General features: G+C 39.2%; 1 protein-coding gene across 1 annotated transcript in view; it reads left to right on the forward strand.

Moving 5' to 3' along the window:
* The window catches only part of fars2 (phenylalanyl-tRNA synthetase 2, mitochondrial), an 85,188-nt gene extending 59,175 nt beyond the window's left edge, over positions 1-26,013 (forward strand). Inside the window, exons 5-7 of the mRNA XM_042068047.1 lie at positions 6,726-6,886; positions 8,098-8,249; positions 25,567-26,013. Coding sequence (XP_041923981.1) covers positions 6,726-6,886; positions 8,098-8,249; positions 25,567-25,705 — 452 coding nt within the window. The 3' untranslated portion in view covers positions 25,706-26,013. The remainder of the gene's footprint in view (positions 1-6,725; positions 6,887-8,097; positions 8,250-25,566) is intronic.
* The last annotated feature ends 1,507 nt before the right edge of the window (positions 26,014-27,520 follow it).

The raw sequence follows: 27,520 nt of genomic DNA on the forward strand, positions 1-27,520 counted from the left end.
AAATACTCGATAATGTAAATTTGCACATCGTTAAAACAACAATCACGATATTATCGCAGACGATATATATATCGCCCACCCCTACTCCCTAACATTACTTTCACTATTGACTGACAATGTAGGCCAGTCAATCTAGCCCAAAAATTACAACAGAAATGTGCCATAGTTTTTATTGGTCCCAATACCCTCCTGAATCATTTACTAAAAGTCTACCGCCTTAGATGGAGTGGAACATATTTTTTTCGAGATTAAAGGCCAAAGTTGTGCCCAACTCTCCAAGCCAGATTAAAAATGTATTGTTTCATTATGTTGAGACAATACAGAAATACAAAATTAAAGAAGGGACTGTGGCTATGTTTCTCTTATCATCCCATACATAAAAAATACTATTTAGAGTCATCAAAAAATCTATGTTCGTCATGTTTTTGGTATAAAAGGTTTTGACCAACACACAAAATTGCAAAAGTAATGGTTCTATGGTTGTATCTGCATCTAAACCGGTTAAAAGCTAAACAAAAAAACCTAGTCCACCTAGTTTTAAACACTGCCCACCCACACACAGTAGGCTACAATTCCTGATCTGATGGAGTCTGACATTAGCAGCTCTGTTGTTGAAACTTGAAACAAAGGTATGTTAGACATTTATTTATTTATTTATTTATTTATTTATTTATTTATATCAAACATTATCAACTAGGCTTCTGTTTGGTTGACTATAGGATGACAGGTTCAACTTTCAGATAATCAACTTTCAAATAATTCACAAATGAACACATGCAAAATATTGGAAGCAAAGCTACATTTTTACCAGCGGTCATCCTTGTTGCTTGCACACTTTTCCCTTCCAGTCAACTTTCCATGAATATGCTTTGATACAGCACTCTGTTACACCCTGCCCTTTCAGCAATGAGCTTTTGTGGCTTACCTTCCTTGTGGAGGATGTCAATGACTGTGATCTGGACAACTATCAAGTCCGCAGTCTTTTCCACGATTGTGGTTGTGTTTACTGAACCAGACTAAGAGATTAAAGGCTCAGGAAACCGACATTTCTGTATTATAACATATTTATTCTAATATTTTGAGAAACTGATTTTGGGGTTTTCTTGAGCTGTAAGTCGTAATCATCAAGATTGAAACAAAAATGGCTTGAAATATTTCACTTTATATCTAATGAATCTAGAATAATGAAATTGAATAGAATATTAAGAGACCTGGTGAAATGTTCTGAAAAGATGTTCTAGAGCAGTGTTTCTCAAACTATGGACATGGAAACTGCTGGTCCGCGGAGTGAAATTATGCTCTGTCTGATAATTTGTTGCACAATTGATCAAGGAACCATGGACCGACAGAAAAAGAAAACAAACGTTTCTGCAATCAGGAGGAAATACTTGCTAATTTGGTGTCATCAAACATAGAGGCATACAATTAACTGTGGTGGTATGAGCATTCATTCAGTGTGGTAGAGAAATTGAAACCACTCGATAACGTTGGTAGCAAAGCTCCGCTATAACGTGTTGGAAGGCTAGAAAGTAACGACATTTAATAGAACTACGTGGATTCTTGCAACTCCCATAAAAACACAGCAGAGACTGGATAATACTTTTGCTTTGACACAACAGACTGGGAAATGTTTAAGCAGGCAGCCACTTACAACAACCAGACAGACATTGAGGAGTATACAGACACTGTAACCTCTTACATAACCAAGTGCATTGATGATGTGACCCACACAAGACATCATCACTCGGGCTAACTGGAAGCCATGGCTGACGGGATGTCCTCAGGCTGCTGAGGGCCAGAGACAAAGCCTACAGAGCTGGGGATGAAGCTGGCATGAGAACAGCGAGAGCCAATCTGTCCCGTGGCATCAAGGAAGCAAAAAAGGAATACACTTACAAGATAACCACCCACTTCAAAGACAGCAGGAACGCACAAAGCCTATGGCAGGGCATTCAGGCCCTCACGGACTACAAGCCCGCGCCACAGAGCTGTGAGCGCAATATCCCTCTGCTCAACAATCTGAACCGCTTCTTTGCTCGCTTTGAAGCACGAAACAGCACTTGCCCACAGAAGACCTCTCCCCCTCCACACGAGCAGCCCCTGTGCCTCTCTGCCGACAGCGTGAAGAGGACACTTGCTGCTATCAACACCCGTAAGGCAACAGGCCCAGACAACATCCCAGGTCGTGCGCTGAAGGACTGCGCTGAGGAGCTTAAGGATCTTCACAGACATCTTTAACACTTCCCTGAAGCAAGCCTTCCCATCGTCCCATCATGTTTCAAAGCTGCCACCATCATACCTGTGCCAAAGAAAGCTGCTCCATCCTGCTTCAATGACTACTGCCCCGTGGCACTGACACCCATCATCATGAAGTGCTTTGAGCGGCTTGTCATGTCACACATCAAATCCATTCTCCCCCCCCACCCTGGACCCCTTCCAGTTTGCATACCGAGCCAAACGGTCCACAGAGGATGCAATCTGCTCTGCCCTCCACCCAGCCCTCACCCACCTGGAAAAAAGAGACTCATGTGAGATTGCTGTTTATAGACTTCAGCTCTGCATTCAACACCATAATACCACAACAACTCATCTGCAAACTTGACAAACTGTCAGAGGCCTCAAGTAGTACGTGTTGGCAACAATATCTCAAGCAGCATCACACTGAGCACGGGGGCCCCCCAAGGCTGCGTGCTCAGTCCGCTGCTCTTCACCCTGCTGACGCATGACTGCACTGCAACCTACAGCAACAATCACATAGTGAAATTTGCTGACGACACAACTCTGGTGGGTCTCATCACCAAGGGCGACGAGACTCAATACAGGTTGGAGGTCGACCTTCTGACTACGTGGTGCAGGGACAAAAACCTCCTGCTGAACGTCAGCAAGACCAAGGAGATTGTTGTTGACTTCCGGAGAGGTCACACCCAACACCGGCCACTGACTATCGACGGTGCTGTGGTGGAGAGAGTGAGCAGCACCAAATTCCTGGGGGTGCACATCAGTGAAGACCTCTCCTGGACCACCAACACTGCATCACTGGCGAAGAAAGCTCAGCGCTGCCTCTACTTCCTGCGGAAACTCAGGCGAGCAAGTGCTCCACCAGCCATCATGACCACATTCTATCGAGGCACCATTGAGAGCATCCTCTCCAGCTGTATCGCTGTGTGGGGCGGAAGCTGCACTGAATACAACAGGAAAGCCCTGCAGCGCATAGTGAACACAGCTGGAAGGATTATTGGTGCTTCACTCCCCTCCCTGAAAGACATGTACACCAGGGGTCCCCAACCTTTTATGTACCATGGACCGGTTTGATTCCTATTTTTTTTTCACGGACCGGCGGGGGGGTTGGGGGTTCCATGTTCCATATGTGTTGTGCATGCATTACTTGAAAAGAACTAGCTCCAGTTATGTATGAACAGTGAAGGTAACGATCTCTTGTGAAAAACGTGAACTTGAAGAAGTGAAAATTGAACAATATGAACTATGAATATTGAACAACTTGAAGCTACATCTATAAGTGTGAACATGCTTAACAAAATATGGGAACAAAACATGGGAACTAAACGTGCATTACGAATATAATCAGTGGGAGCCCTGCTTGTTTCCCTGCAACAAGAAGCTTCCATCTGGGGGTGATGGAAGACAGTGACACCCTCAGTGTGTTTGAAATGTCCAGTCGATTGCGCAATTTGTCTGGTTGCAGTCATTTGCGAAAACCCGGCCTCGCATAGATACGTGGTGGGAAACGTTTTCAGCGCTTTTACGGCTATCTCGGGATATTCTGCTTTGGTTTTGATCCAAAAACCCGCCAGAGAGGTTTCCTGATGCACACTCTTAAGACCACCGTCATTTGCAATTTCGATCAACTGCTCTTCCTCCTGCGCTGACAAGTTAGGACTATTCGGGATATTGACAAATGGGTTGCGGACCCACTCATTGGTTTGCCGTGAATCTTTGAAGGATGGTAAGTAACGCTCAAACTCATTTGAGAGCGCACCAAGGTGATCGCGCACCAGCTGCGAGAGAAAGGGCCCTGCCTCAGTCTCTCCCAAAACCCCCACTACTTTTTGGAACATATCAAATACACCCCGGTCCACTCGTCGTCCCTACAAATCAAGCTTGGCTTTAAATGCAGCGACTTTATCTGCCAGTTTAAAGACAGTCGTCATTCTCCCCTGGAGTGACAGGTTGAGGTCATTAAGCAACCCGAATATGTCACACAGGTAAGCGAGTTTTGACACCCAGTCCTCATCACTAAAATGTGCAGCTAACGGTGACTTTTTTTTCTGCTCTCGCAACTCAAACACACTGGCCAGTGACCTGCTAAAGATGCTTGTTTTTTGTTGCTCATTCTAGCAGTTTAGCTAACTTCGTGTGACACTACCGTTCGCCAAGAACTGATCAAGTAAATGAGCTGACCTGAGGCTGCGCAGCGCTGAAGGCAATATGTAAAAGTGTTGAAGGCGGGACAGACAGACGTAAGAAAATAGACCTTGCAAAATGCAAACATGCGTGCAATCAAACAACTGCATATAGGCCTATGCCATGTAAAAACGTGACATTATTGCGAATTAAATTTAGTTTGCATGCATTTTTTTTAAAACTCATGTCGTAGGCTACGGCCCGGTTAGGAATGTCCTGCGGCCCGGTACCGGTTGGGGACCGCTGATTTACACCACCCACCTCACCCGCAAGGCGACCACAATTGTGAGTGATGCAAGTCACCCCGCTCACAATTTGTTTGATCTACTGCCCTCTGGGAAGAGTTACAGAAGCCTGCGCTCCCGCACCACCAGACTCACCAACAGCTTCATACACCAGGCTGTTAGGATGCTGAACTCTCTCCCCCCTCCCCCCCTCCACCATCAGCTACATAACATCCTGGACTTTGGACCCACAATGGCTGCCTTGCACTACTCCATTTGTACACTTGCACACTTTGCAACTTGTTGTTGTTGTCCTGTTGTCCTGAAAACACAACACACTTCTGCTGCTCTTACATAACTTGCACCACTATGCCACTTGCTTACTTAGGTAAAACAGAACTATCTCAGCCATTTATTGGCCTGACTTTGCACTACTATATTGACTGTCTATGCACAATTGCACAATTTCAACCCAATTTTGCTGCTCTTATTTATTCAATGTATGTGCCTTCTTATTTACTTTTTATTGTTTACTTGAATGTTATGTTTGTCTGTGGACTTAATTGGTAAAATATGCCTTGTCTCCACCGTGGGATAGTGAGAAACGTAATTTCGATCTCTTTGTATGTCTTGGCATGTGAATAAATTGACAAATAAAGCAGACTTTGACTTTGACTTTGATAATACACTGTCTAGCACTGAGTATTGTATAGTCAAATTTAGATATAACGTGGCCAAAAGCTATTGTAGCCTAATTATTCTTCCTGTTAAAGATCTCCAGATCAGTGATTTGCTGATCTGCTCCGCTGATTACCATACACAAAAACTGGTATTGTGTTTCCTGAATCCTTACATTCAGACAATCAAATGAAATCTCATTTAAAAGGATGTCAGTATTTTCTCCATTTACCTACCAGTGTATGATGCTTGCATGGGGGAAAATGGCACCCATATAATTGCTGTTGTTTTGAGAAGTACAGTATTTCTCATGCAAGCATGCAAAAGCAATGGAACTATTGTAATTATATTTTACATTAGTAAAGCAGTCCTCTGATGTGCATGTTAGCACTTTAAACATTGACTGCTTTGAAGTACATATATAACAATATTGCATAACAATAATAATTGTGATAATGATAATTTGAAGGGGGGGGTTGTCGTGTAGGTGGGCCCTATGACCCCAAAGTCTGCCATAACCGGGCCTCAGGTCAAAGAAGTTTGAGAAAAGCTGTTCTAGAGAACTGATGACATGCAGTGGAGGTGTCATTTTCATGAGACGGTGTACATTTGAGTTTGTTTAAGTCTGGTGGCACTTGCATTAACACACCAAAATACACATTGGCAAAAACCACTGAAGCCACATCGGAGACTGGCCATCATTCTGTGGCGGTATACTTATCATGAAGAGACATACCGTAGATCTTAATATTTCATGGATACCACTTTTTTAAACATTTCTGTATTTTTTTAACAAAACCATGTTTGACACTGGGGTAGATTTCCAGATACCTGCCCTACCCATCATTGATATCCTATTGATTGAAACAAACTTTTGGCAACTGAACTTGAATATTTTTGTTCTCAAGTGATTTTGAAATGCTAGCTGTATTTATGCAGAGGATCATTTAATTTTCCTGCCTGTCTCGCTCAAAGATGTATAGTGTGTTTCTATGTCTATGGAATGTCACCTGTTTTTTGCCAAAGAAAATCTCATATTTTATTTTATAAACAGTATAACCAGCTAACCAAACAGAGTAAAACTGAATTCATCAATGATTAATGATGTGGTGAATACATAAAACACATGTGTGCACTAAGTAGGTTTACCATGGTTGTAGTTGTAAAGATAAAGCTACATTTCTGAATTTTCTTAGGATAATGTAATCAACATCAACTATCTAATGTATAGCGTATCTTGTTTTGTAGTCAGCGGAGTAGCCTGTATGAGTTTTCAGACCTGGATACTGAGAGAGGTGAAGAGAATATGATATAGTGACTGTATGCTTGTATTCAATTTTTTGCTCTTTTCATTTACCTCTCTCCTTCTGTTCTCCTCACACATCACCACTCTTTGTTCAGCTGGAGCAGAGGATAAAATAGGCTGGGCATTTGGGTTGGGTTTAGAGAGGCTTGCAATGGTCCTCTACAGCATCCCAGATATTCGCATCTTCTGGAGCGAGGACGAGCGTTTTCTGAAACAGTTCTGCCTGCCCAGCATTGACCATCCTGTCACGTTTCAGGTAATGTCTAGGACTGAAAACTTTTTTTTGAGTTCTGAAGTTTCAGTAATTAACAGTGAATAAACATTAACATGACAATCTGTAGTAAGGTGGAAAGATGACATTCCAAATTTTAAATTCCAAATTTGCGAACTGTGTTTGAATGCTGTGTGTATTCTCTAAAAAAAAATCTCATCCCAGCAAAACTGATATCAATCATGATATCAATAAGCTTAAATAAATGGAAAATATAGGTAGATCAATAAATAATAATAATAATAATAATAATAATAATAATAGGCTTTATTTGTATAGCACCTTTCATACACAGAATGCAGCTCAAAGTGCTTTACATTTGGAGCATGTAACACAATAATAGTCAGTCAGTCATTATCAATCACTTTCACTTTTCTTCATTGCTGTGGCCGTTTATGATCCAATCAGCAACATATCAGAAATACGTTTATACTACTATGGATATATAAAGGCTTTGCTGACAAATGCCTAAGCTAACAAATGCTTAGGCCCCGTTGATGTAAATGTAAAATTAAATGTAAAAAATGTACACCCCCAAAACAGGAAAAAGTTGGGACATTGTGTAAATTGTGAATAAAAGCAGAATGTAATAATCTGCAAATCTCTTAAATTCATATGCAAAAAGGACACAGACAACATATCAAATATCAATGTATTTTCTTATTCCATTGCCAGATAAATTTACTTGTTTTTTATGTCTTAATTTAAGAAGACTCTGACTTATTTTAAGTCAAATAATCTTACAAAAAAACAAAAAAGTAATTATCCTTATACTAAAAACAATAGTAACTACATTTTGTATTTTAATATAAGATTATAACACTTAGTAAGATATCACTTTTTGTAATGTATCTATTTACCTTGAAACTAATTAATTCTTCCTGTCAATTCTAAATTGGAAGAACATACCTACCCAATGAAAACAGCCAAAAATGCAGGTTCAGCCTTAGTAATACACTACAGAAACTGCTTATCTAATAAAGTCCAACCAAGTGTTATTCATTTTATATCAAGATCAAAAAATCTATTTGGTACTATTTTTAGTATGAAGAGACTTACCTAGCGCTTTCTCGTAAAATCATTTTCACTTAATTTAAGAAGAGTTTGACTGCTTTTAAGACGTCTTATCCCGAAAACAAGCAAATCTCTAAGTTGTTAGACTTTTTAATGATTCTTCTTTTTCCCCTGACTCTCAGGCTATTAGTAAATACCCACCCCTGTGGAATGATATTTCATTCTGGCTTCCTGCTGAGGGTTACGAAGACAATGACTTCTATGACCTTGTCAGGAGTGTCGGGGGTGACTTGGTTGAGAAGGTGGCCCTGGTGGACAAGTTTACCCATTCAAAGTAAGATGATCAATACTTATTTTTTTACCTATTTCACTGACCTGTGATTTATTATGACCGCCGCTAGCGTAGCGTGTTTTTTGCTTTGATCCATCGCCTACCCCCGAAAGGAGGGTAGGCCGGACACAGTTTTCTGTGAATATCTCGAGAACCATAGGGCCTAGGATGACCAACTTTTTTTCGTATGTTGGTCTCAAGGGGCCATGTCAACCCATCCCATATCTGCTCATTTGAGGTGTAGGGCCACCTAGTTAAAAATGAAAAGGCAAAAATGATATGTTGTAATCGCAGGTATCTTTTACTGACAGGTTCAAAACTGCACAGAATTTGAAGTGTGGAATCATTATGACACCCTCTGAATGCATGCCAAGTTTCGTGGAATTCCGTTCATGGGGGGGCCATATCAGCTACACACACACACACACAGGCATTCACACACTCCCAAGCACACACATAAACACACATGCATACACACACACACACATATGAAGACACAGGGGCAGACACACACACATACATAAAAACGCACGCACACAAAAACACACACATAAACACACTCTCACACACTACTACACATACTCATACACATATAAACACACCCACAAGCGCGAACACATAAAAACATACACACATGCAGGCAAGCAGGCACACCCACAGACACACACACACACCATTACCCCCCAAATATACACTCACATGCCAACACACTCAGAAGCACCCATATAGAGTAGGGGCTGGGCCGGATCGTAAGGAAAGATTAGATGAATGTGATCATTTATGTTTGGGCCTTTTTTGGGCCTGAAATCGCTGATGCAACCTTTAACTTTCGTTGGCCTTTCGAATGTCTTACTTTCACTTTCATGTCATCCACTTAAACTTTCCTACTTGCTAGATTTGACCAATCTTCCATAGCCTATGTGCACTAGTTTGAGTAGAACTACTGCTCTTCATTATCTCCCGGCTTGTTGACATCTCACGTCAACATCATGTATTGTATTATTTCATGATCACTAAACATTTGATTTTTAATGTTATCAGTTAACTTAATTCAACTGCACTTGTAATTGAAGTATGCTGTTCAGTTGTGAATGCTCGCAAATTGCGGTAGGGGGGCGGAGAAAGGCTGATTACCCGATGAGATACAGGTTTGATAAATAGCCCGGAACCTGAAGATCCACTGCGTTCGCTTTCTGCTGTTTGGCCATGGCGCTGATAACGCTACGTTCGCAATGTACGTACATCTGGCCCAAAGAATCTTAAGGCTAAAAGTAGCTCCTAACTGGCGAATTTAGGAAAAAATCCTAAAAATAATGGCCATGTTACTTGTAACTTTAGGACTCCTATTTTTTTTGACTAAGAGTAATTGACGAAGTATTTTAGCCCTAAAAGTAGCACCTAAGTTTGGGACAGTGGCACGCCTGGTCTACCACCAACCCAAAAGGGCACATGTTACCTCGCTGCTCATCCAGCTACACTGGCTACCTATGGCTGCCTGCATCAAATTCAAGTCTAACGCTTGCCTACAAAGTAGTCTTCGGTTCTGCTCCCACCTACTTAAATGCCCTCATACAGGCATATATTACCTCTAGACCGTTGCGTTCCTCAAACAAACGACGTCTAGCTCTACCGCCGGTACGCTCAGGCCAATCCAAACTTTTCTCATCTGTTGTTCCTTGTTGGTGGAACGCACTACCAGTTCCTACTAGAGCAGGGACATCCCTCTCCATCTTCAGAAAACTCCTGAAGACCCAGCTCTTCAGAGAACATCTCCTCTTGTAGCACCACTTACAACTAGTCTTGCTGATCCTAGCACTTACCACCCGATTAGAAATCGACTGTTTAAAAACAGCACTCACTTGATGCACTTATTCTTATTGTACTCTACCTTTTTTAAATTGTCCTAGAATTGTTGAGAGAATTGCTTTAAAAAGCTTAAACTGTTGTTAGTCGCTTTGGTTAAAAATGTGTCAGCCAAATGTAATGTAATGTAAAGAAGAAGTCGATAGGACTTTTAACTCACTAAGACCTAAACAATCCTAGCAATTCTTTTTGTGGAATTTCACGTCATGATGTTTTGAAATGCACAGGAGCTATCAATCACGAGGGAATAATTGTGCATTGTAACTAAGGGATGCACCAACACCTAGCCTGGAAAATCCAGACCCTGATAATCTAGAAAGATTAAGGGTCTGGCAAAGAGCAATGTAATGGCCCAACTCGAGGGGCGGCAACAATCATGCATTTAAAAATCTCACTGCACACAATTGGATAACACTAGACCATGTTTACTGAATGATTTCGGACTTCGATGCAATCGGATAACACTACGACCAATGTGTACTGTCCTCCAACACTGCAGCGCTGTCTTCATCAGTTTAGCCGGTTCCCCGGAATGCAAGGGGAAAAAGTAACGTGCATCACTGCTCTTTGCGGTGTCTCGCGGAGACAATTCCTTTGTGCTCTCACGAGAACTCTGGATTTCCAGGGTAACCAACACCAACAATAACCAAATCAATTCAATACAAATCAACTTAACTTTGATACAAATCAAATTAAATTGTTTCTCCTCTTCTCCTCTACGTAAACGTACAAGAAGAATAACTTAGATGCCACCATGCTAAACAACTAAAGGCCCATATCCAATCTACCTTTTATTGGCAAAGTTATTAAAAAAGTAGTCTCTAATCAAGTAACCACCTTCCTAACATCAAATGGATATTTTGATATTTTCAGTCAGGTTTTTGGGCAAATCACAGCACTGAAACAGCTCTTATTAAGGTTTTAAATAGACATACGTCTCAATACAGATGCAGGCAAAACATCAGTCCTAGTGTTATTGGACCTTAGTGCAGCCTTCGACATTGTTGATCACAACATATTACTACGCATATTAGAGCACTGGATTGGACTTTCAGGTATAGTCTGGGTCAAATCATACCTACAAGAAAGGAGTTTGTTTGTTGCTATCGGCAACTGTACATCTACGCCAACGTCCTTGACCTGTGGTGTCCCCCAGGGTTCGATCTTGGGGCCACTATTATTCAACCTCTATATGCTCCCACTTGGACAGACGATCACAAACAATTTGATTTTCTATCATAGCTATGCCGATGACACCCAACTTTACTTAACTCTTTCGCTTAATGACTATGCTGCCGCACTAAGGCAAAAGGTCGTAACTTCGATTTTGGCGAAAATTAGTTTTTGTCATTATTAGGACAATAAACATAAGTTCTATCATGTAGACAAACATGAAGTTTCAATTCGGTTGTTTTTTGGGAGAAATAAGATTGTTTTTGCCGTAACTTCAAAAAGCCGAGGGTAAACTGTGGCAGAAGCCCGTAACATCCGATACGGCTTTATGCCTTCCTTTCACGCTGCTACTGAACACTCGATTGAAGTTACGGTGCGAAGATACGGCAAGCTGCCTTCTGACTGACCATCAACGTGAAGTTGTATTGCCGGCTGGAGTTATGTCTAGGCTATGCATTATTCAATTAAATCACCTCAGACTTCAATAAAGTGTTTACAGCAGCCTACATGTTTTGCAGTGCTTGCTTTTTGTTAGCTTGATGGCTTTGAAACGTAGCCTAGCCTAAATGCCAAGATCAAGGAATGATGTATGCTGGTGCATTAAAGATAGGCTAATCTTGATAGCCTACCCTAACTTAAAAGCCTAAACTCAACAACATATTCAGTAACAAGCGGTGCATTAGAGCATGGCTTGTAGCCTAGGATATCTTAATTCACATCACAGCCCGTAATACAAGGCTACATGTCAACTGGGAAAAAAAATGTTTCTCATATGCTAGCTCTCGCCTGCAAATGAGTCATTGACTGAAAACTACGCGCAACGACACACCTTCCACACACACACCAGCAGCAGGAATGTAGTAATTTAGAGCCTACCTTTTGTTGAACCCTGGTTAAAATCCATACCAAACAACCGACGAGAAAGCAAATCCATTAAATCTGCCACAAGTTTTTAAAACTTGCTGCCGGCTAGTCAAAACTCCCAAGTTGTTACAGGCTGTCAATTATATCAATGCAATCCTAAAGTTTAGTGTAGCTGCGGGTTAGTGGGGAAATTAAAGCTAGTCGCAAAGCAGGCAGCTTTAAATTGCAGTAATAAAAAATGACCAAATAAAGGCAACTAATCACCTAATCTACCTAATCTACCTAATTTGTGTGGGAGAACTTTGTTTTATCATCTGCATTTGGTTAAGTTTCCATTCTATCAGGAAAATGTCTAGGCCTACAGTGTTTAATCATATTTTTTTAAAAGACCTACACATATCATCAAAATGTATTCCTGATTTCATGATAATAATGCAAATACTGCAAGTAAAATCCCAAGAAATATTAATTCCTATGTTTTCACTGAAACTTTTCAGCAGACATTAAGATTCTACAATAGGATGATTATGAAATATTATTTCTGTTCTAGGCTGGTTGTCGAAATAAATAAGCCAATGAGTCTAAATTAGTGCCTCATATCCAAACAGAAAAATATGCTTTATATATATTAAAACATGAAAACACTCTCATTCTTAATTCTGACATCTGTCAGAAGTGACTGTCTGTGTGGTACTAGTATGAGTATGAAATACAGAAAAAAAATATTATGTTGATAAATGTGAAGCCATTTTATCATAGTGAGTCCAATAGGGTTAATATTGCTTACATTTTAAGTGAAAGTTATCATTGTTATCATAACATTGTGATATAAAAAAATAAATAAAGGTATTTTGCCTTAGTATGACCGATTGTCATTTTGTGGGCAATACTAAGGCAGAATACAGTAACATCCAAAAAAGGGTCAAAGGTCAAATTTGAGTTCAATTTTTTTGTAGATAGATTAATACAGGTATAAACTACAAAATGTGAAAATTACAATTGTCAGTTACTCAATTGTCAGGACATTAATATAACTTTAAAGTCATTTTTCTCAGTTTCACACTCTGGTGAGTTAAGGTTTTTTGCCTTAGTAGGGCAGGGTCCCCTTAAATCTCTTTGTCAGTGTATTGACAAGATTAACAACTGGATCTCAAAATTTTCTTCAGTTGAACAAAAGAATAAATCTACATAATCTATTATAAATTATCGTAAAATAATTAAAGGGCTCAAAGCAAAGGATAATCTTGCTGTCATAATTGACAGTGATCTAAATTTAAACAGCCACATGAAAGCAATAACTAAATCAGCTTTTTAACACCTCAAAACATTGCCGAACTTAGAGGACTAATGTCTAAACATGATCTAGAAAAACTTATTCATGCATTCATCTCCAGTAGGCTACAATGGGCTTTTCACAGGCCTTCCTAAAAAGACTATCAAACAGCTTCAGATGATACAAAATGCAGCGGCTAGGGTTCTCACAAAAACTAAGAGAATTGACCACATTACTCCAATACTTAAAGCTGCAATTGGCAAGTCTGACAGATTGAGGGGACTTAGCCAAAATTCTGAATGTTTGCAAGTCTCATGCCCCTCCCCCACTACCACAGAGCACCCTCTCATCGAGTTTGTGCGCACCAGACTGTACCAGACTGTGATTGACAGTCAGATCTCACACAGCCCTGCTGATTGGACCAGAAGAACCGGGAGCTAAAACTGGCTTATTTATGTTGTTCTGTCGGAGCATAGTGTCTGTTTCAGTGAATATGATCAAACAAATCTTGCCAACTGCAGCTTCCTGCAAGTCCCTGCATTGGCTTCCAGTAAGTTACATAATTGACTTTAAAGCGTTTCTGCTTGTTTATAAATCACTAAATAGAACGGGACCAAATTACATATCAGACATGCTTCAGCAGTACACACCTTCCAGACCTCTCAGGTCTCAGGAGAAATACTTGTTAGTAAAACGTACTGTTAGAACTAAACATGGTGAATCAGTGTTTAGTTGCTATGTAGTTCAGCTCTGGAACCAACTTTCAGATCAATCATCAATCATCATCAACCGTTTTTTATTCAGGGAAAAATTGACTGAGCATCAAGCTCTTTTACAGCAATGCCCTGAGTTACAAAACAACAACAATAATTAAAACAACAAAACAAAAACAATAAAAGATACAAAAGGCAAATAATAAAAATAATCATAATAATAATCATAATAATAACAACAAAAATAAAATAAAAATAATAATAATGAATAGAAAGAAAAGAAGGGGAATGTATAAATAATAATAATGATGTAAAAGGTCTAAATACCAGTCAAAGCAAGAACATTGTGCAACAGCCATATCATCAATCATACCCTTGAATTGGTCTAGTGACACAAACCTATCTAATTTCAATAACTCTTGCAATTTGTTCCATTTATTAGATGCAAAAAATGTAAAAGCTAATTTACCAAATTCAGATTTAATTTGAGGAGTTTGAAGAGATATAAAACCCTGTGAGCGTGTATTGTGGCAGATTGATTTTATGTTCAGAAGAGAAGTTAATGTAATGTACCAGTAATGCCTTATAAACAAAAAGGAGGCAGTGCCTTTTCCTCCTATCATAGAGGGAAGACCATCCTACATTTTGGTATAATTTACAGTGATGAGTTTTAAACACATCTCCAGTTATAAAACATAGTGAACTGTGGTAAACTGCATCAAGTGATTTCAGAGTGGAAGGGGCTGCATGCAAATAAACAATGTCACCATAGTCAAGGACTGACATTATAGTTGCTTGAATAATGGTCATTCTGTTTCTAAAGAGAAGCAAGACCTAATCCTGTAAAGTGCACCTAATTTCATTTTTACCTTTTTTGTGAGATCAAGCACGTGTTCTAAATGATAGTTTGTTATCTAGCCAAATGCCCAGATATTTGTATTGAGAAACTTGCTCAATTTGTGCCCCATTTCAGGAACAAATGTTATAGGCATCAAGGTCACACTTTCTCGATCTAGTAAAGATCATATATTTTGTTTTTGCTTCATTTAGAACCAGTTTAAGATCTTTCAAGGATTTCTGCACACAATCAAATGCACATTGAAGATATGACACTGCTTGCTCTACAGATGGTGCATAGGCATAAAGGATTGTGTCATCTACATAGAAATGCACTTTACAAGTTTCTATTGAAGCACAGATGTCATTGATATACAATGTAAACAACAGTGGTCCCAAAATTGAGCCCTGTGGAACACCATTATTTAGTCTCAATGGTTCTGAGGTTGATCCTGTCACATCTACCCACTGTGTTCTATTAGAGAGGTAGTTTTGAAACCTATGAGATCAAAGTTGCCCCAACTGTAGCCAGTTTCAAATCTAGACTTAAAGGTCTCATCTCATCGTTTTTTCATTAATTTTGCAGTGGTCTGTAGTATTGATGCCCTGTGAGCCGGTTTTGGTGAAAAAATGCTGTCCTGCGTCTGTTTCATGCTGTTCTAGTTTGGTGGGGAAGGTGGGCAGGGAGGAACGACTGGATTTCGCATCTAGTCATGAATATTAATGACATGCTAATTAATTCACCTTTGAACAGTACTGTGACGCTTCCTCCAGTACGTCCTCATCCGATTCTGCCTGTGCTATGCTCCATATTCAACTTTACAGTGCTAAAACCTGGCTAAAACTTGAGTCAAAACTGTTGCACAAAATGTCTTCGGAGATACAACTTCATGTGTTTGATCCTAGTATCCGAGTAGGAAGAAGAACCGCTTCCTGATCGTTTGTCGGTGAACGTTGGTTTAATAGAATGGTAACAATTGCCTGTCAGCTTAAACTTTCTCCTAAAAGAGGTAAATGTTTGTGACAATGAACGTCATCTTGCTTTCAAGTAATAAACAGTTGGAAACGTTTTAAAATAAAGACCTATTTCTTTACACAGTCAAAAGTCTTTGCAATCTTCCTAGTAGATATTTTATTTCACAACACAGGTAAGCACTCTAAATGCAGTTCAGCCACTGACCTAGCCTGCTAATGCTATCGGAATAGATTGTTATGGTTTTAATTCCATGATACTATCATTGAAAGACCACTTGGTCATAGCCCAATATATATATATAGATCTAAATGCAAACACACCTACCTAGCTATATTTTGCTGGAATTGTATCAGAATGCCTACAGAAGCAGAGAATGTGTGCTGCAAGACTTCTCCGGTAATGAGAACTATGGCTTTTATAGCCTGACATCTGGCAGAGGTTAGCCTACTCAAGTTGTTTTCTGTCACGTATGACAGAAAAAGTAGCCTACTATAGGAATCTTATAGTATTTTGGGACTAAATATTACAGTAATCTTATAGGAATACTATAGTACTTGGACATACTATAGGTACTACAAGACTAATATAGAAAAACTATAGCGGTTACAGGATATTATAGAGTTATTAGTAGTACTTCTACAGTATGTCCCAAAGATTCCTATACTACTTTTTCGTAAGTGGATTGCTAATGTGGTTAGAAAAATGGGCAACACCAGTACCCCTGTTGTCTGTATGACCCTGTACCCAGGATTAGAACCAGTCTGCCTTAGCATAATGTACTCCCTTCAAAATGCACTAAACATTCTACTATGACGACTATGGGCCTCTGTGAGACAGAAGATATGAAAGGTAAGATAAACCTTTAGCTTAAAAGGGACAAAAACTGATGAAACTCCTAAAACAAATATACAAAACAGGTCAATTTTCAATAAATAACTTTATTATATTTACATACAGCAGTGGTACTCAAAGTGTGGTCCGCAAGCTATCTCAAGTGTTCCACAAGTAGATGTGGTAAAATATAATAGATAAGTTGTTTGCAATATTGAACCAACTTGTATGTAAATCAAAACAGTTCTGCAACACTGATGTAACCTATGCCAGTTTAAATCATATGAATCCTCTGACACCATAAGCAAGGTGCAAAGACAATAAGCAAGGTGGTTCAGTGAGAAGGCCTATTGTGTAATATACTGTTGAAGTAGGTCTACTGTTTTTTTTTTTTGCTAGGTGGTCCGTGAAACACTGACAAATAGTAATATTGCAGTCTATTAAAATAATGCAAACACAAAACAAGAACATCCAAACTATGCACAGAATTAACTATTTCCTCTTTTTGCCAGACGATGCAGACATCTGGCCTACAGATCCTTTGTAAGATGGTGCTGGGATTATTTAGGGAAAAAGGTTGTTGTTTCGGCTTGTATTGTCCTGGGGATCCGAAGGGACAACACACAAAACACATTCGTTGGCTGTGATGATTCTATTAGATTACTCTTTGATTGCGCTGGGCCATAGGTGGAGCCATCAGGTGTTATTGTGGAGATGTCGCTTTCATCCTCCTCCTCCTCTTGATCAACCCGAGGTCTTCTAGCTGGACTTGGATGAACAGGCTTGATGGCAGTAGAGGTAGCAGGCCCCCATGCCAATGGTGTATCCGAAGTGCTTGTATCAATACTCATACTTTTCATGAAGTATTCTGTTTGGGTACCTAAAGTAAATAAATGTGTATTACTGTCAAGTTACAAGATACTAATAGTACACAGGACATTCACTATCTCACACAAAACTGTACTGGCACAATGGAAACAAAAATATTTTAGTGACTGTGGTAAAGTGTATGATGTACTAAGTAGCACACCCACAAGAAGACATTCGGTAATATCAATTCTATCTGTTATGCAATTCATGGGTTTCATCAGGTCCATTTACACAGGTGTATTAATCAAGCACCATGCAGTCTGCATTCATAATCGAGGTGCTTGATTTTATACACCTGTGGAAAGTGACCTGAAGAAACCCATGAATTGACTTTCTCAAACATTGACGAGCCCATAAGAACCTGTATTAGCCTACTAGAAAAAGACTAGAAACTAACTAGCACAACAATAAAAGTTAGATCACAAACCTTTGCTTCTAACGTGATGACCTAATGTAGGCTAGAAAGCTGTGTAGCCTGACATCAGGATGTGCTCTGGAAGACATACAAAACACTAAGTAAACAGCAAGTAATCAAACAAAACATCATTGTAGGCCTACAAAGGTCAATGTAATAATGGCAAGAAGACATAAATTAGACTGAAGTGTAAATACCTGAGCTCTAGTGATAGCAACTTAGCCTAATAGTGCACGGGTATTGTGTTTTTGATTTTCCCTGTTTAGACTAGAACAATACCCGTACTTAGTTGAGCATAAGATATTGTTGCTAATATTATTATTTGTGGTTTAACGTTTAGGTTAGAAGATTATAGGTTCAACAAGCTAAATCTCTGGGTGGTCAGTTTCTTATGAGTGTAGCTACACCAGGCACGTAACTGAAGCATTCCGTTCACGTTATGTACTGCAACAATTAGCTTCCAATAGGCCTAATCAATGGAAGTAGCTACACCTGGCGTGTTAGTGGCCTGTAGGCTACGTTCGGGAAAATAGACCATTCCTCTAATGGATTTTACCAGAGCCCTTCCTATTAGACATTCTCTGATTTTACACGTTGCGAACAGAACACTTCAGTTACGTGCCTGGTGTAGCTTCCTGTAATATAGGCTAGCCTAAGCCTAGCTTGTACTCTTTTCATGCATGCTAACGTGAGAATATGAACATGCTATTTTGTAACAGACGTTAGGTGGAAAAGTTTGTACTTACAGCCTGTGAGCTGGTGGTCGATCGTCATGACGGTACAGAACCAGGTTTTCAGAACATCGATGCAAAACCACTTTCTAACTGTAGGCAGTGAGTGTGGTCGAAATGATTGGAACGCAGAACTAATGTTGCACTACTTCGGTAATGGTGTTCCAACGATAAATCCGAACCATTTCTTCCTCAACTCTTGTTTCTAAGGCAAGACATGCAACATTGATGTGTTATTGCCACAAATAACACAGGCACAATTTTTTTTCCGCCATGTTAGCAACTTGCTGTTAGCAACTACTAGCTGCAGAGAGACAATCCCCTAGCCGCAAAATCTTCAAGTCTTCCTGTAGGCGGTCACAAGCCAAGGTGGGCGAGGCCATGAATAATCAGTTTCCCTTCGACGTCATTGGGAAGGACTCTTTCTGATTCGCTTGTTTTTCCGTGTATTTTCTTTCATTGGCTAATGCGGGCAATGGGGGTAGATCATTTTCACGTGCAGCATGCATATGCAACTTGGAGTGAGCTATAGTATTTCGAAAGTAACAAGTATTAAACGGTTTCTCAGTGAATGAGACCTTTAAGACCAAACTTTTCTCAGATGCTTTCTGCTAACTGATCACTTATTTTTCACATTTCTAAATCTGGGAAAGTCTTTTAGCTAAAATTGTAATAGTTTCTATGTTGTTTTTCGTGTTTTAATTATTACTTATTAAACACTTTTAAATGATTGCCCTTTTATGCTTTTATGTACTATCACCTTGTGTGTTTTATGTTTTCTTCTTCTTCTTCTTCTTCTTCTTCTTCTTCTTCTTCTTCTTCTTCTTCTTCTTCTTCTTATTATTATTATTATTATTATTATTATTATTATTATTATTAGGGGTCCGAGCAGCGTAGCTGCAGGACCCCTATTGTTTCTGTACCGTTCATTTTTGGCCAAAATTCTGTAAAAGTCATACTGCAGCCTAAACCGTAACTCCAAAACTCTTCAAATTTTCAGGTATGGTTACCAGTACCCCCCTCTGCCCATAACCCAAAATTTGGGGTACTGCACCCAAAGGTGGCGCTGTTGGAAAAAAAAGTTAATTATGCTAATTTCTCCTTACCAGATTGACCTAGACTCAAAATTCTTTCATAATATTAATCTCTAAACTCAGATGCATCTTTTTGGCCCTGGTCTTATGGTCTAAAAATGTTTACTTTTGACACAATTTCATGGAAAAGCCAAACATTATAAAATGTTTCACACTCTTCAAAAATAATTAAATCTTCACCAAAATTGTCACAGACAATGTTTAGACCAAGCCTCACAAAAGTTATCGATCAGAATTTTGATATTTTGTTCCATTTCAGAGATATAGGCCAATAAAGTTAGACCACTTAGGCCATTTTTCCTAGATCACCTATATTCCTATAAACCGTAAGTCCTAGAAACTTCACATTTTCAAGTATTGTTACCAGTACCCCCCACTACCCATAACCCAAAATTTGGGGTACTGCACCCAAAGGTGGCGCTCTTGTCAAAAATGCTTATTTCTCCTTACCAGATTGACCTAGACTCAAAATTCTTTCATCATATTAATCTCTACATTCAGATGCATCTTTTTCACCCTGGTCTTATGCTCTAAAAATGTTTACTTTTGCCACAATTTCAGAGAAAAGCCAAACATCATAAAAAGTTTCACAGGCTTCAAAAATTATCAAATCTTCACCAAAATTCTCACAGACAATGTTTAGACAAAGCCTCACAAAAGTTATCAAAAGAATTTGGATATGTTTTTCCATTTCAGAGATATAGACCAATAAAGTTCGACCACTCAGCCCATTTCTCCTATATCACCTATATTCCTATATGAGTAATTTTTTTTCCTTGGAGAACAACCATACAACCATCATTATGTGGATACCATTAACAGTGCACATTTTCAGATCTGTACTCTTTTTTATAAAGCCCTTAATTCTATTGTCAAATGTATGCTAGGAATTTTCTTGATGTTGTGTGTTTGCCAACACACATTTTCACCATGTGAATGTGACTGCCAAATATGTAGGATTGTCAGTGGCTCAATGGGATAATGCCTAGTGCTGATGTTTGTTAGGTTGAGAGTTCGAATCCCTGGTAGTGCTTTAGGCTCTAGCTCGAATACTATTGGTTATTGAAGATTCACACCATTGAACAGCACCTGAATGACATCAGGCAATCAACATACACAGTCATTAGTTGCCAAGAATCAGAATGCATTTAGGGGAACTTCTTTGTTTACTATTTTTCCTTCATCATTAAGTCTATCATATTTATATTTCATCCATTAGTGTTCTTCTCTACAAATGTCTAATTGCCCCAGAATTTCAAAAAGATTTCAGGTGTACTCTTTTAGGAAAGCCCTTAATTTTATTGTCAAATGTATGCTTGGAGTTTTTCTTGTGTGTTTACCAACACACATTTTCACCATGTGAATGTGACTGCCCAATGTGTATGATTGTTAGTGGCTCAGTGGGATAATGCCTTGTACTGGTGTTTCTTAGGTTGAGTGTTCGAATCCCCATTAGAACTTTAGGATCAAGCTGCACATGCTATTGGTTATTGAAGATTCACACCATTGAACAGCACCTGATTGACATCAGGCAATCAACATACAGTCATTAGTTGCCAAGAATCAGAACGCAGAGACACTCTGACATTTAGGGGAACTTCTTTGTTCACTATTTTTCCTTCATCATTAAGTCTATCATATTTATATTTCATCCATTAGTGTTCTTCTCTACAAATGTCTAATTGCCCCAGAATTTCAAAAAGTTTTCAGGTGTACTCTTTTAGGGAAGCCCTTCATTTTATTGTCAAATGTATGCTTGGAGTTTTTCTTGTTGTGTGTTTACCAATATACATTTTCACCATGTGAATGTGACTGGTCAACATGTAGGATTGACAGTGGCTCAGTGTGATAATGCCTTGTACTGGTGATTCTTAGGTTGAGAGTTCAAATCACACTTGAAGCATTACTACAATAGAATGCTGTTGGGTTGTGGAGGTTAACGCACTATAACATTACAGCTACTTGTCAATATGGACTTGTAGTGCAAGGCAAGTATAACTGTATAATTATAGGCTGTTTATCTTATTGACTCCGACACAGCTGTAGCCTATAATTATTTGTTATTCTTATAATATTTGTCATTTCTTATACATATTTAGTTGGCTCTTCCACTTGACAGAACAACTCTGTATCGGTTAAGGATGTCACGCATGAAACAATGCTGCAGAAACACGAAAATACGACTTTGAGTTTAGTAGGCTATAATTTTCAGTTCCTGTTTATCTATTGCACGATGGGTGATAATTTAAAGGATCATGTGTAAAGTTAAGGTCTTTGTTTGTTGGTTTGGTGTGTTGGAGTCCCATGTGAGAGATGATTAGGTGATGTTGGTTGACTTGGAATGTCAAGTATTGTTTAGTTGTACCTTATATGATTTCAGTTTATTGTTCAAATGTCAATTGGTTTGTTTGTGAGTTGGGATCTGTACTGATTTACCCCATTTCACTGATTACTCCATTTTCTGTTTGTTTCCTCTTTGATGCAGCACACATACAAGTAAAGAACAAAAGAAAAGATGAATTGAAACTCAAATAAAGTTCACTTGTGTTGCACCGAAACCAGCCATCTCCGTGTCATCACTCCATACCATTGAGCCTTCTGACCGAGGCTCTGCCTGCTCGCCACACACTCACTCTACCTCGACCCACATCGCCCCCTACAGTTCCTTCATTTGGGTTGTGGAGGTTAGCACACTAGAATAGGGTATTGTTAGAATACTATTAGGTTGTGGAGGTTAGCACACTATAACGTTACAGCACAGGGTAATCCTAATTTTATGCATCAAATTTATTCCAATCCAACTCAAAAGTTTTGAACCACAAAGTGAAGGTTTTATCCAGATCAAAACCAAGAATAGATTATATGATCTAATCCAATTTCAGGATCCTTGTTTCCCTTTGAACAAGCTTTTTTCAAGATTTGATCCAATCCGTTAGCCAAAATCCGGTAACTAAAATCCGATAACCGAAATCCGATCACGTTTCTTTTGAACAATTGGGCCCAAACAATCAAAGCATATGTAAAACTAAAAAGCTATGCTACCTCATGTTTGTTTTGCTCGGACCCCGGAAATCACCGCTTGCGGTTATATTTATTATTATTATTATTATTATTATTATTATTCTTTACTTTTTAAACTATTCTCTGACTATTGCCCTTCTATGCTTTTATTAGCTACCTGTATTCCTGTTTGCTTTTGTTTATGTAAAGCACATTGAATGACCTCTGTGTATGAAATGCGCTATATAAATAAAGTTGACTTGACTTGACTTGACAAGGGAGCTTTATCAGGATGCATAGTATCCTGGATCCATGAAGTAACTGGCCTTTAAAAATAAAAATCTGCCTGCCTCTATGGGAATTTGGTCCGTGTACTTTTGCGTTTATTCATTATTCTATTTGGGTAGGGAAATGGAAAATGGAAAAACAAGTGGTATATGACTTTTTGAAGTTCTATAGTCACTTGCTAAGTGAAAATGATGTCATATTATTAATGAATGGATAATGTGAAATGCAAAATGCAATAAAGAAAAATAAATGTCATTCTAACCATGCCTTCTGGACAGTAGGCTAGGCTACCTAGGTCTGAACTAGATAGATCTGGGGGGGGTTGTCATATCGTGGCCATCTGAATGATATGGCGTAAAGGCATAAAAGCTTTTACTGACATAATCTGTGATCTGTTGCCAAAGCATTGCAGCCATTTCACAGCACCTCACAGACATTGGTGCAGGCCGTGGATGCTAAGTGTAGATTTTGCAATGTTCACAATCACAAACTCAAGCGAGGAATAGACAAGGCTTTCTCATGATGCGCAAACGGAACTTGAGACGTTTCGTCAGCAAACAGAAGTAGGCTAATGGCCAACCCAGACCGCATTCAAACGTCTGTAGGTCCAACCCGATAAAAATGTATGATCGGCCCAATAAGGCGATGAGGCGACCAAAGGAACCATTGTTTCAGAAAATCTAGTTCAGACCTTTTAGGTAGCCTATACTGTTCAAATAATGCTGTTACGGGGGGGTACACCGGGCACATAACTGAAACGTTCCATTCTCGAGGCGTAAAAACAATTTTAGAAGATTGGTGTATTTTTTTTTTTACATACACACAGCATAGGCTATGCGTCAAGAACGGAATGCTTGAATGACATTTATTTTTCTTTATTGCATTTTGCATTTCACATTATCCACTAAGTCAACATTGTCTTTGTAGCCTAATCCCTTAGGTGAAAATACGGGATAATTTTAATTTAGCAAGTGACTATAGAACTTCAAAAAGTCATACCACTTGTTTTTCCATTTCACTTTCAAAACAGAACAATGAATGAACGTACACGGACCGAATTTAACATAGGGGTGTGTATAATTATGCACCCTGTATTTTAAGGAAGAACATTTGTTTATTTACAATATATAAAGGTTGGATTTTTCTTCATTCTTTTAGTTAAGGCATTAAGATCAATTTCCAAAAGATGATTTCTGTCAACTTTAGCATGGGTGTGTAAACGTATTCTCACAACTGTATGTTGGCATGGCATGGGGGAAAGATGTATTTCTTCACAAAAGAAATATTGAATAGTAATGGATTGAAAATAGGTAATAATAGACCAGACTTGATAGAATAGAAAATGGACAACATATCCACATCAGTCCCTATCAATACAAGTGTTTTTCATAGATCAGGGGCCGTATTCACAAAGTCTTTTATCTTACCACTAGGAGTACTCTTAAATCGCACTAAAAGATTTTAGCTAGGAGTTTTCTCTTAAAAGTTATTCACAAAGCCTTTCAGACCTACTCTTAGTAAGGAAAAATGACAACTCCTAAACTAAGAGTGAGTCTTCGTTGCTATGGATGACGTCATTACTCATGCACAAGCTTGACTGAAGTGGCCACCTTGATTGGCTGATGATTGTAACGCGGGAATGATTCCAAACACCTCCCTTACGATGATGAGTAACAGGTGGCAGGTCTGAGAATGCGTGCGCTACAGTGCGAAGGACGGAAGATGATGAATAACTGAATAAAAAGGCCTAGCCTAAATGAATAAAGAGCAGGCTAAGGCAAAACCAATAGCCTAGTAGCCTAGCCTAATGAAACATATGGATTGATGCAGTATCTTTGCAACATTATTAAATTAATCTGTCACCATATGCTATGCCTACGTTTGCAAAGAGGAAAACATTTTAATTTGATCCACAATGAGACATTACATTTAATAAGTAGTTTTGGTTGTTGGTGATGTTATTGCATCCCTAAGTTATGCCTACAATGCAAAATTGTTCCCTCGCGATTGGAAGCTCCTGTAGCCGCATAGGATTTCAAAACATTGCGACGCGAAATGCCACAAAAAGCGGTTTGTGAATAGGTCTTAGTGAGTTAAGAGTCCTCTCAACTTCTTTTAAGCTGTCCCAGACTTAGGTGCTACTTTTAGGTCTAAAATGCTTCGTGAATTACTTTTAGTGAAAAAAATTAGGAGTCCTAAAGTTAGGAGTGACACGCCCATTATTTTTAGGAGTTGCTCCTACATTCGTTAGTTAGGAGCTACTTTTAGCCTTAAAATTCTTTGTGAATACGGCCCCAGGATACAGATTGTCAAAAGTTATATTGAGCTCCTGTAAAAGATTCAGTTTGCATTTAAGGTTTTAACCTGGTGTCCACTGATATCTCATTTTCAGAACCAAAAGGACAAGTCATTGCTACCGCATCACTTACCGTCATATGGAGAGGACTTTATCACAGAAGGAGGTGCGGATTGTCCACCAGGCTATTGAACAGGCTGTCGAACAACAACTGGGGGGTGAAGGGAGGTACTGACACTCTCCACCCCATGAGGACATTTTGATAATTCAACAACTTATTGCATTGTTTTTGAAAGATTTTTATTTTATTTTTAAAATTATTGGAATTATAGATGCACTTAACTCCCTGCTGTCTGTCAAGCCCTGAAACTGTTGCAGTTCTCTTAATTGATATGTGATATATGCAGATCTTCATCAAGGAGAGCCTTTTGCTACTAGAGAAAGATAATGGTGCTGAGGGTGCCTCTGAGCTAGGAAAACTAGTTTTGCTATGTAGCAAATTGAACTCACATTCGACAGGCTGAAATAAAGTACATAATTTACTATTGTGTCTGTGTTTATATAAATGAATGTTCAATTTGATGGTCTTTGTATTTAGCATTTGGGTCATTTCATGTGAAAACAGCCAATATCGGGGTATCATGTACATGGTACCTCTCAGATTTTGCTGAAAAGCTGTGAAAATATGCCTTACAGTATGTTACCAAACGAGGGAATCTGAAGTTTCAGGTCAATATCTCAAACGGTTTGCCCGTGGCGTCCATTGACACATTGGAATTTCACATTTCATCTTTTGCCATTTTTGGAAGCCCATAACGTCTGTTCTAATAGTGGTAGAAGGCTGTAAACTGGTGTGGTAGTTCACTGTAGCCTGCACTACACAATTCCTTACTGTTTGGGTGAAAGGTGGGTCACCAAAGTCCTAAAAAATGTTGACTGCATGTGTGATTTTTCACTTTTTGGGTGGTCCTAGCACCACAATTAATGATCATATTTATTCTAAACAGGATTATTTGTTATATGTGGGAACCTTGCCCTTGCCAAAATGAATTTGAAGGGTATGGTATCACTGGTGGGGGTTTTATGGGGGTCCAAAATCCCTCTCCGGCAGAGGTGACTTTTTTGGAAACCCATATTTGGACCCCCAAATGACCATGTGGGCACTTGATGATCCTAATGGGATTTATACCAGATAAAGATACATATTTGTTCTTTCTTTTAATGAAATAAAACCTTTGACTATGAAGCTCCATAATATGAATTTTATTCTTCAATAGCCTTGAGCAAGGCACCTAACCCTTCACTGCTCCCCGAGCGCCGCTGAAGCAGGCAGCTCACTGCGTCGGGATTTGTGTGGGCTCCACCTCACTGTGTGTTCACTGTGTGCTGAATGTGTTTCACTAATTCACGGATTACTTATACTTAACCAACGTAACATATTTAGCTGAAGTTAGCAATGCAGATGAAGTTTAGCCTAGGCTACCTGTCGTGGAGAAATATGGCCAGCTCTGCGTCAAACTTGATATTCTTCGTTTGACGAAGACGTCGCCATCTCAGGAAGGCTCCTCCAATGTCCACTTAATTGGTTTCTTGTTTTAATTTTTGAAATTTGCCTGCCTCTTTTAGGCTACTCGTTCATGACTACAACCAGAGACTTTCTAATGAGGAGACACAGCACTCAAAAAATCCTCCATAGAAATGCATGGGGTTAGTTTGTAACGCCAATATGGCCATTGTCTACACATATCCCACCCCTCCTCGGAAAAACGTCGACATGTGAATACATTGAGCCAATCATATGGTGTGTTGTGAAGACATTGTGCCAATCATGTGTTGTGAACTCGCCGCTGGAGCAAGGTTGGTGTCGTGAGGCCTTGCGCACACGCATTTTTGCCGAATAGGATGCCCGATGAGTGCCCAAAAAGCGTTGCAGCGTGGCCGCTGAGTGGAGGGACTTGCCTAAAAGGACTTTGCTACAACTGACAGCTGTTGACAGTTGGCCTTTGCTAATCTGGCAACCCAAATAGGAGAACGCGCCAGCCCATTATTA

The sequence above is a fragment of the Alosa sapidissima genome, chromosome 17 (genome assembly GCF_018492685.1).
Source record: "Alosa sapidissima isolate fAloSap1 chromosome 17, fAloSap1.pri, whole genome shotgun sequence".
Lineage (NCBI taxonomy): Eukaryota > Metazoa > Chordata > Actinopteri > Clupeiformes > Clupeidae > Alosa > Alosa sapidissima.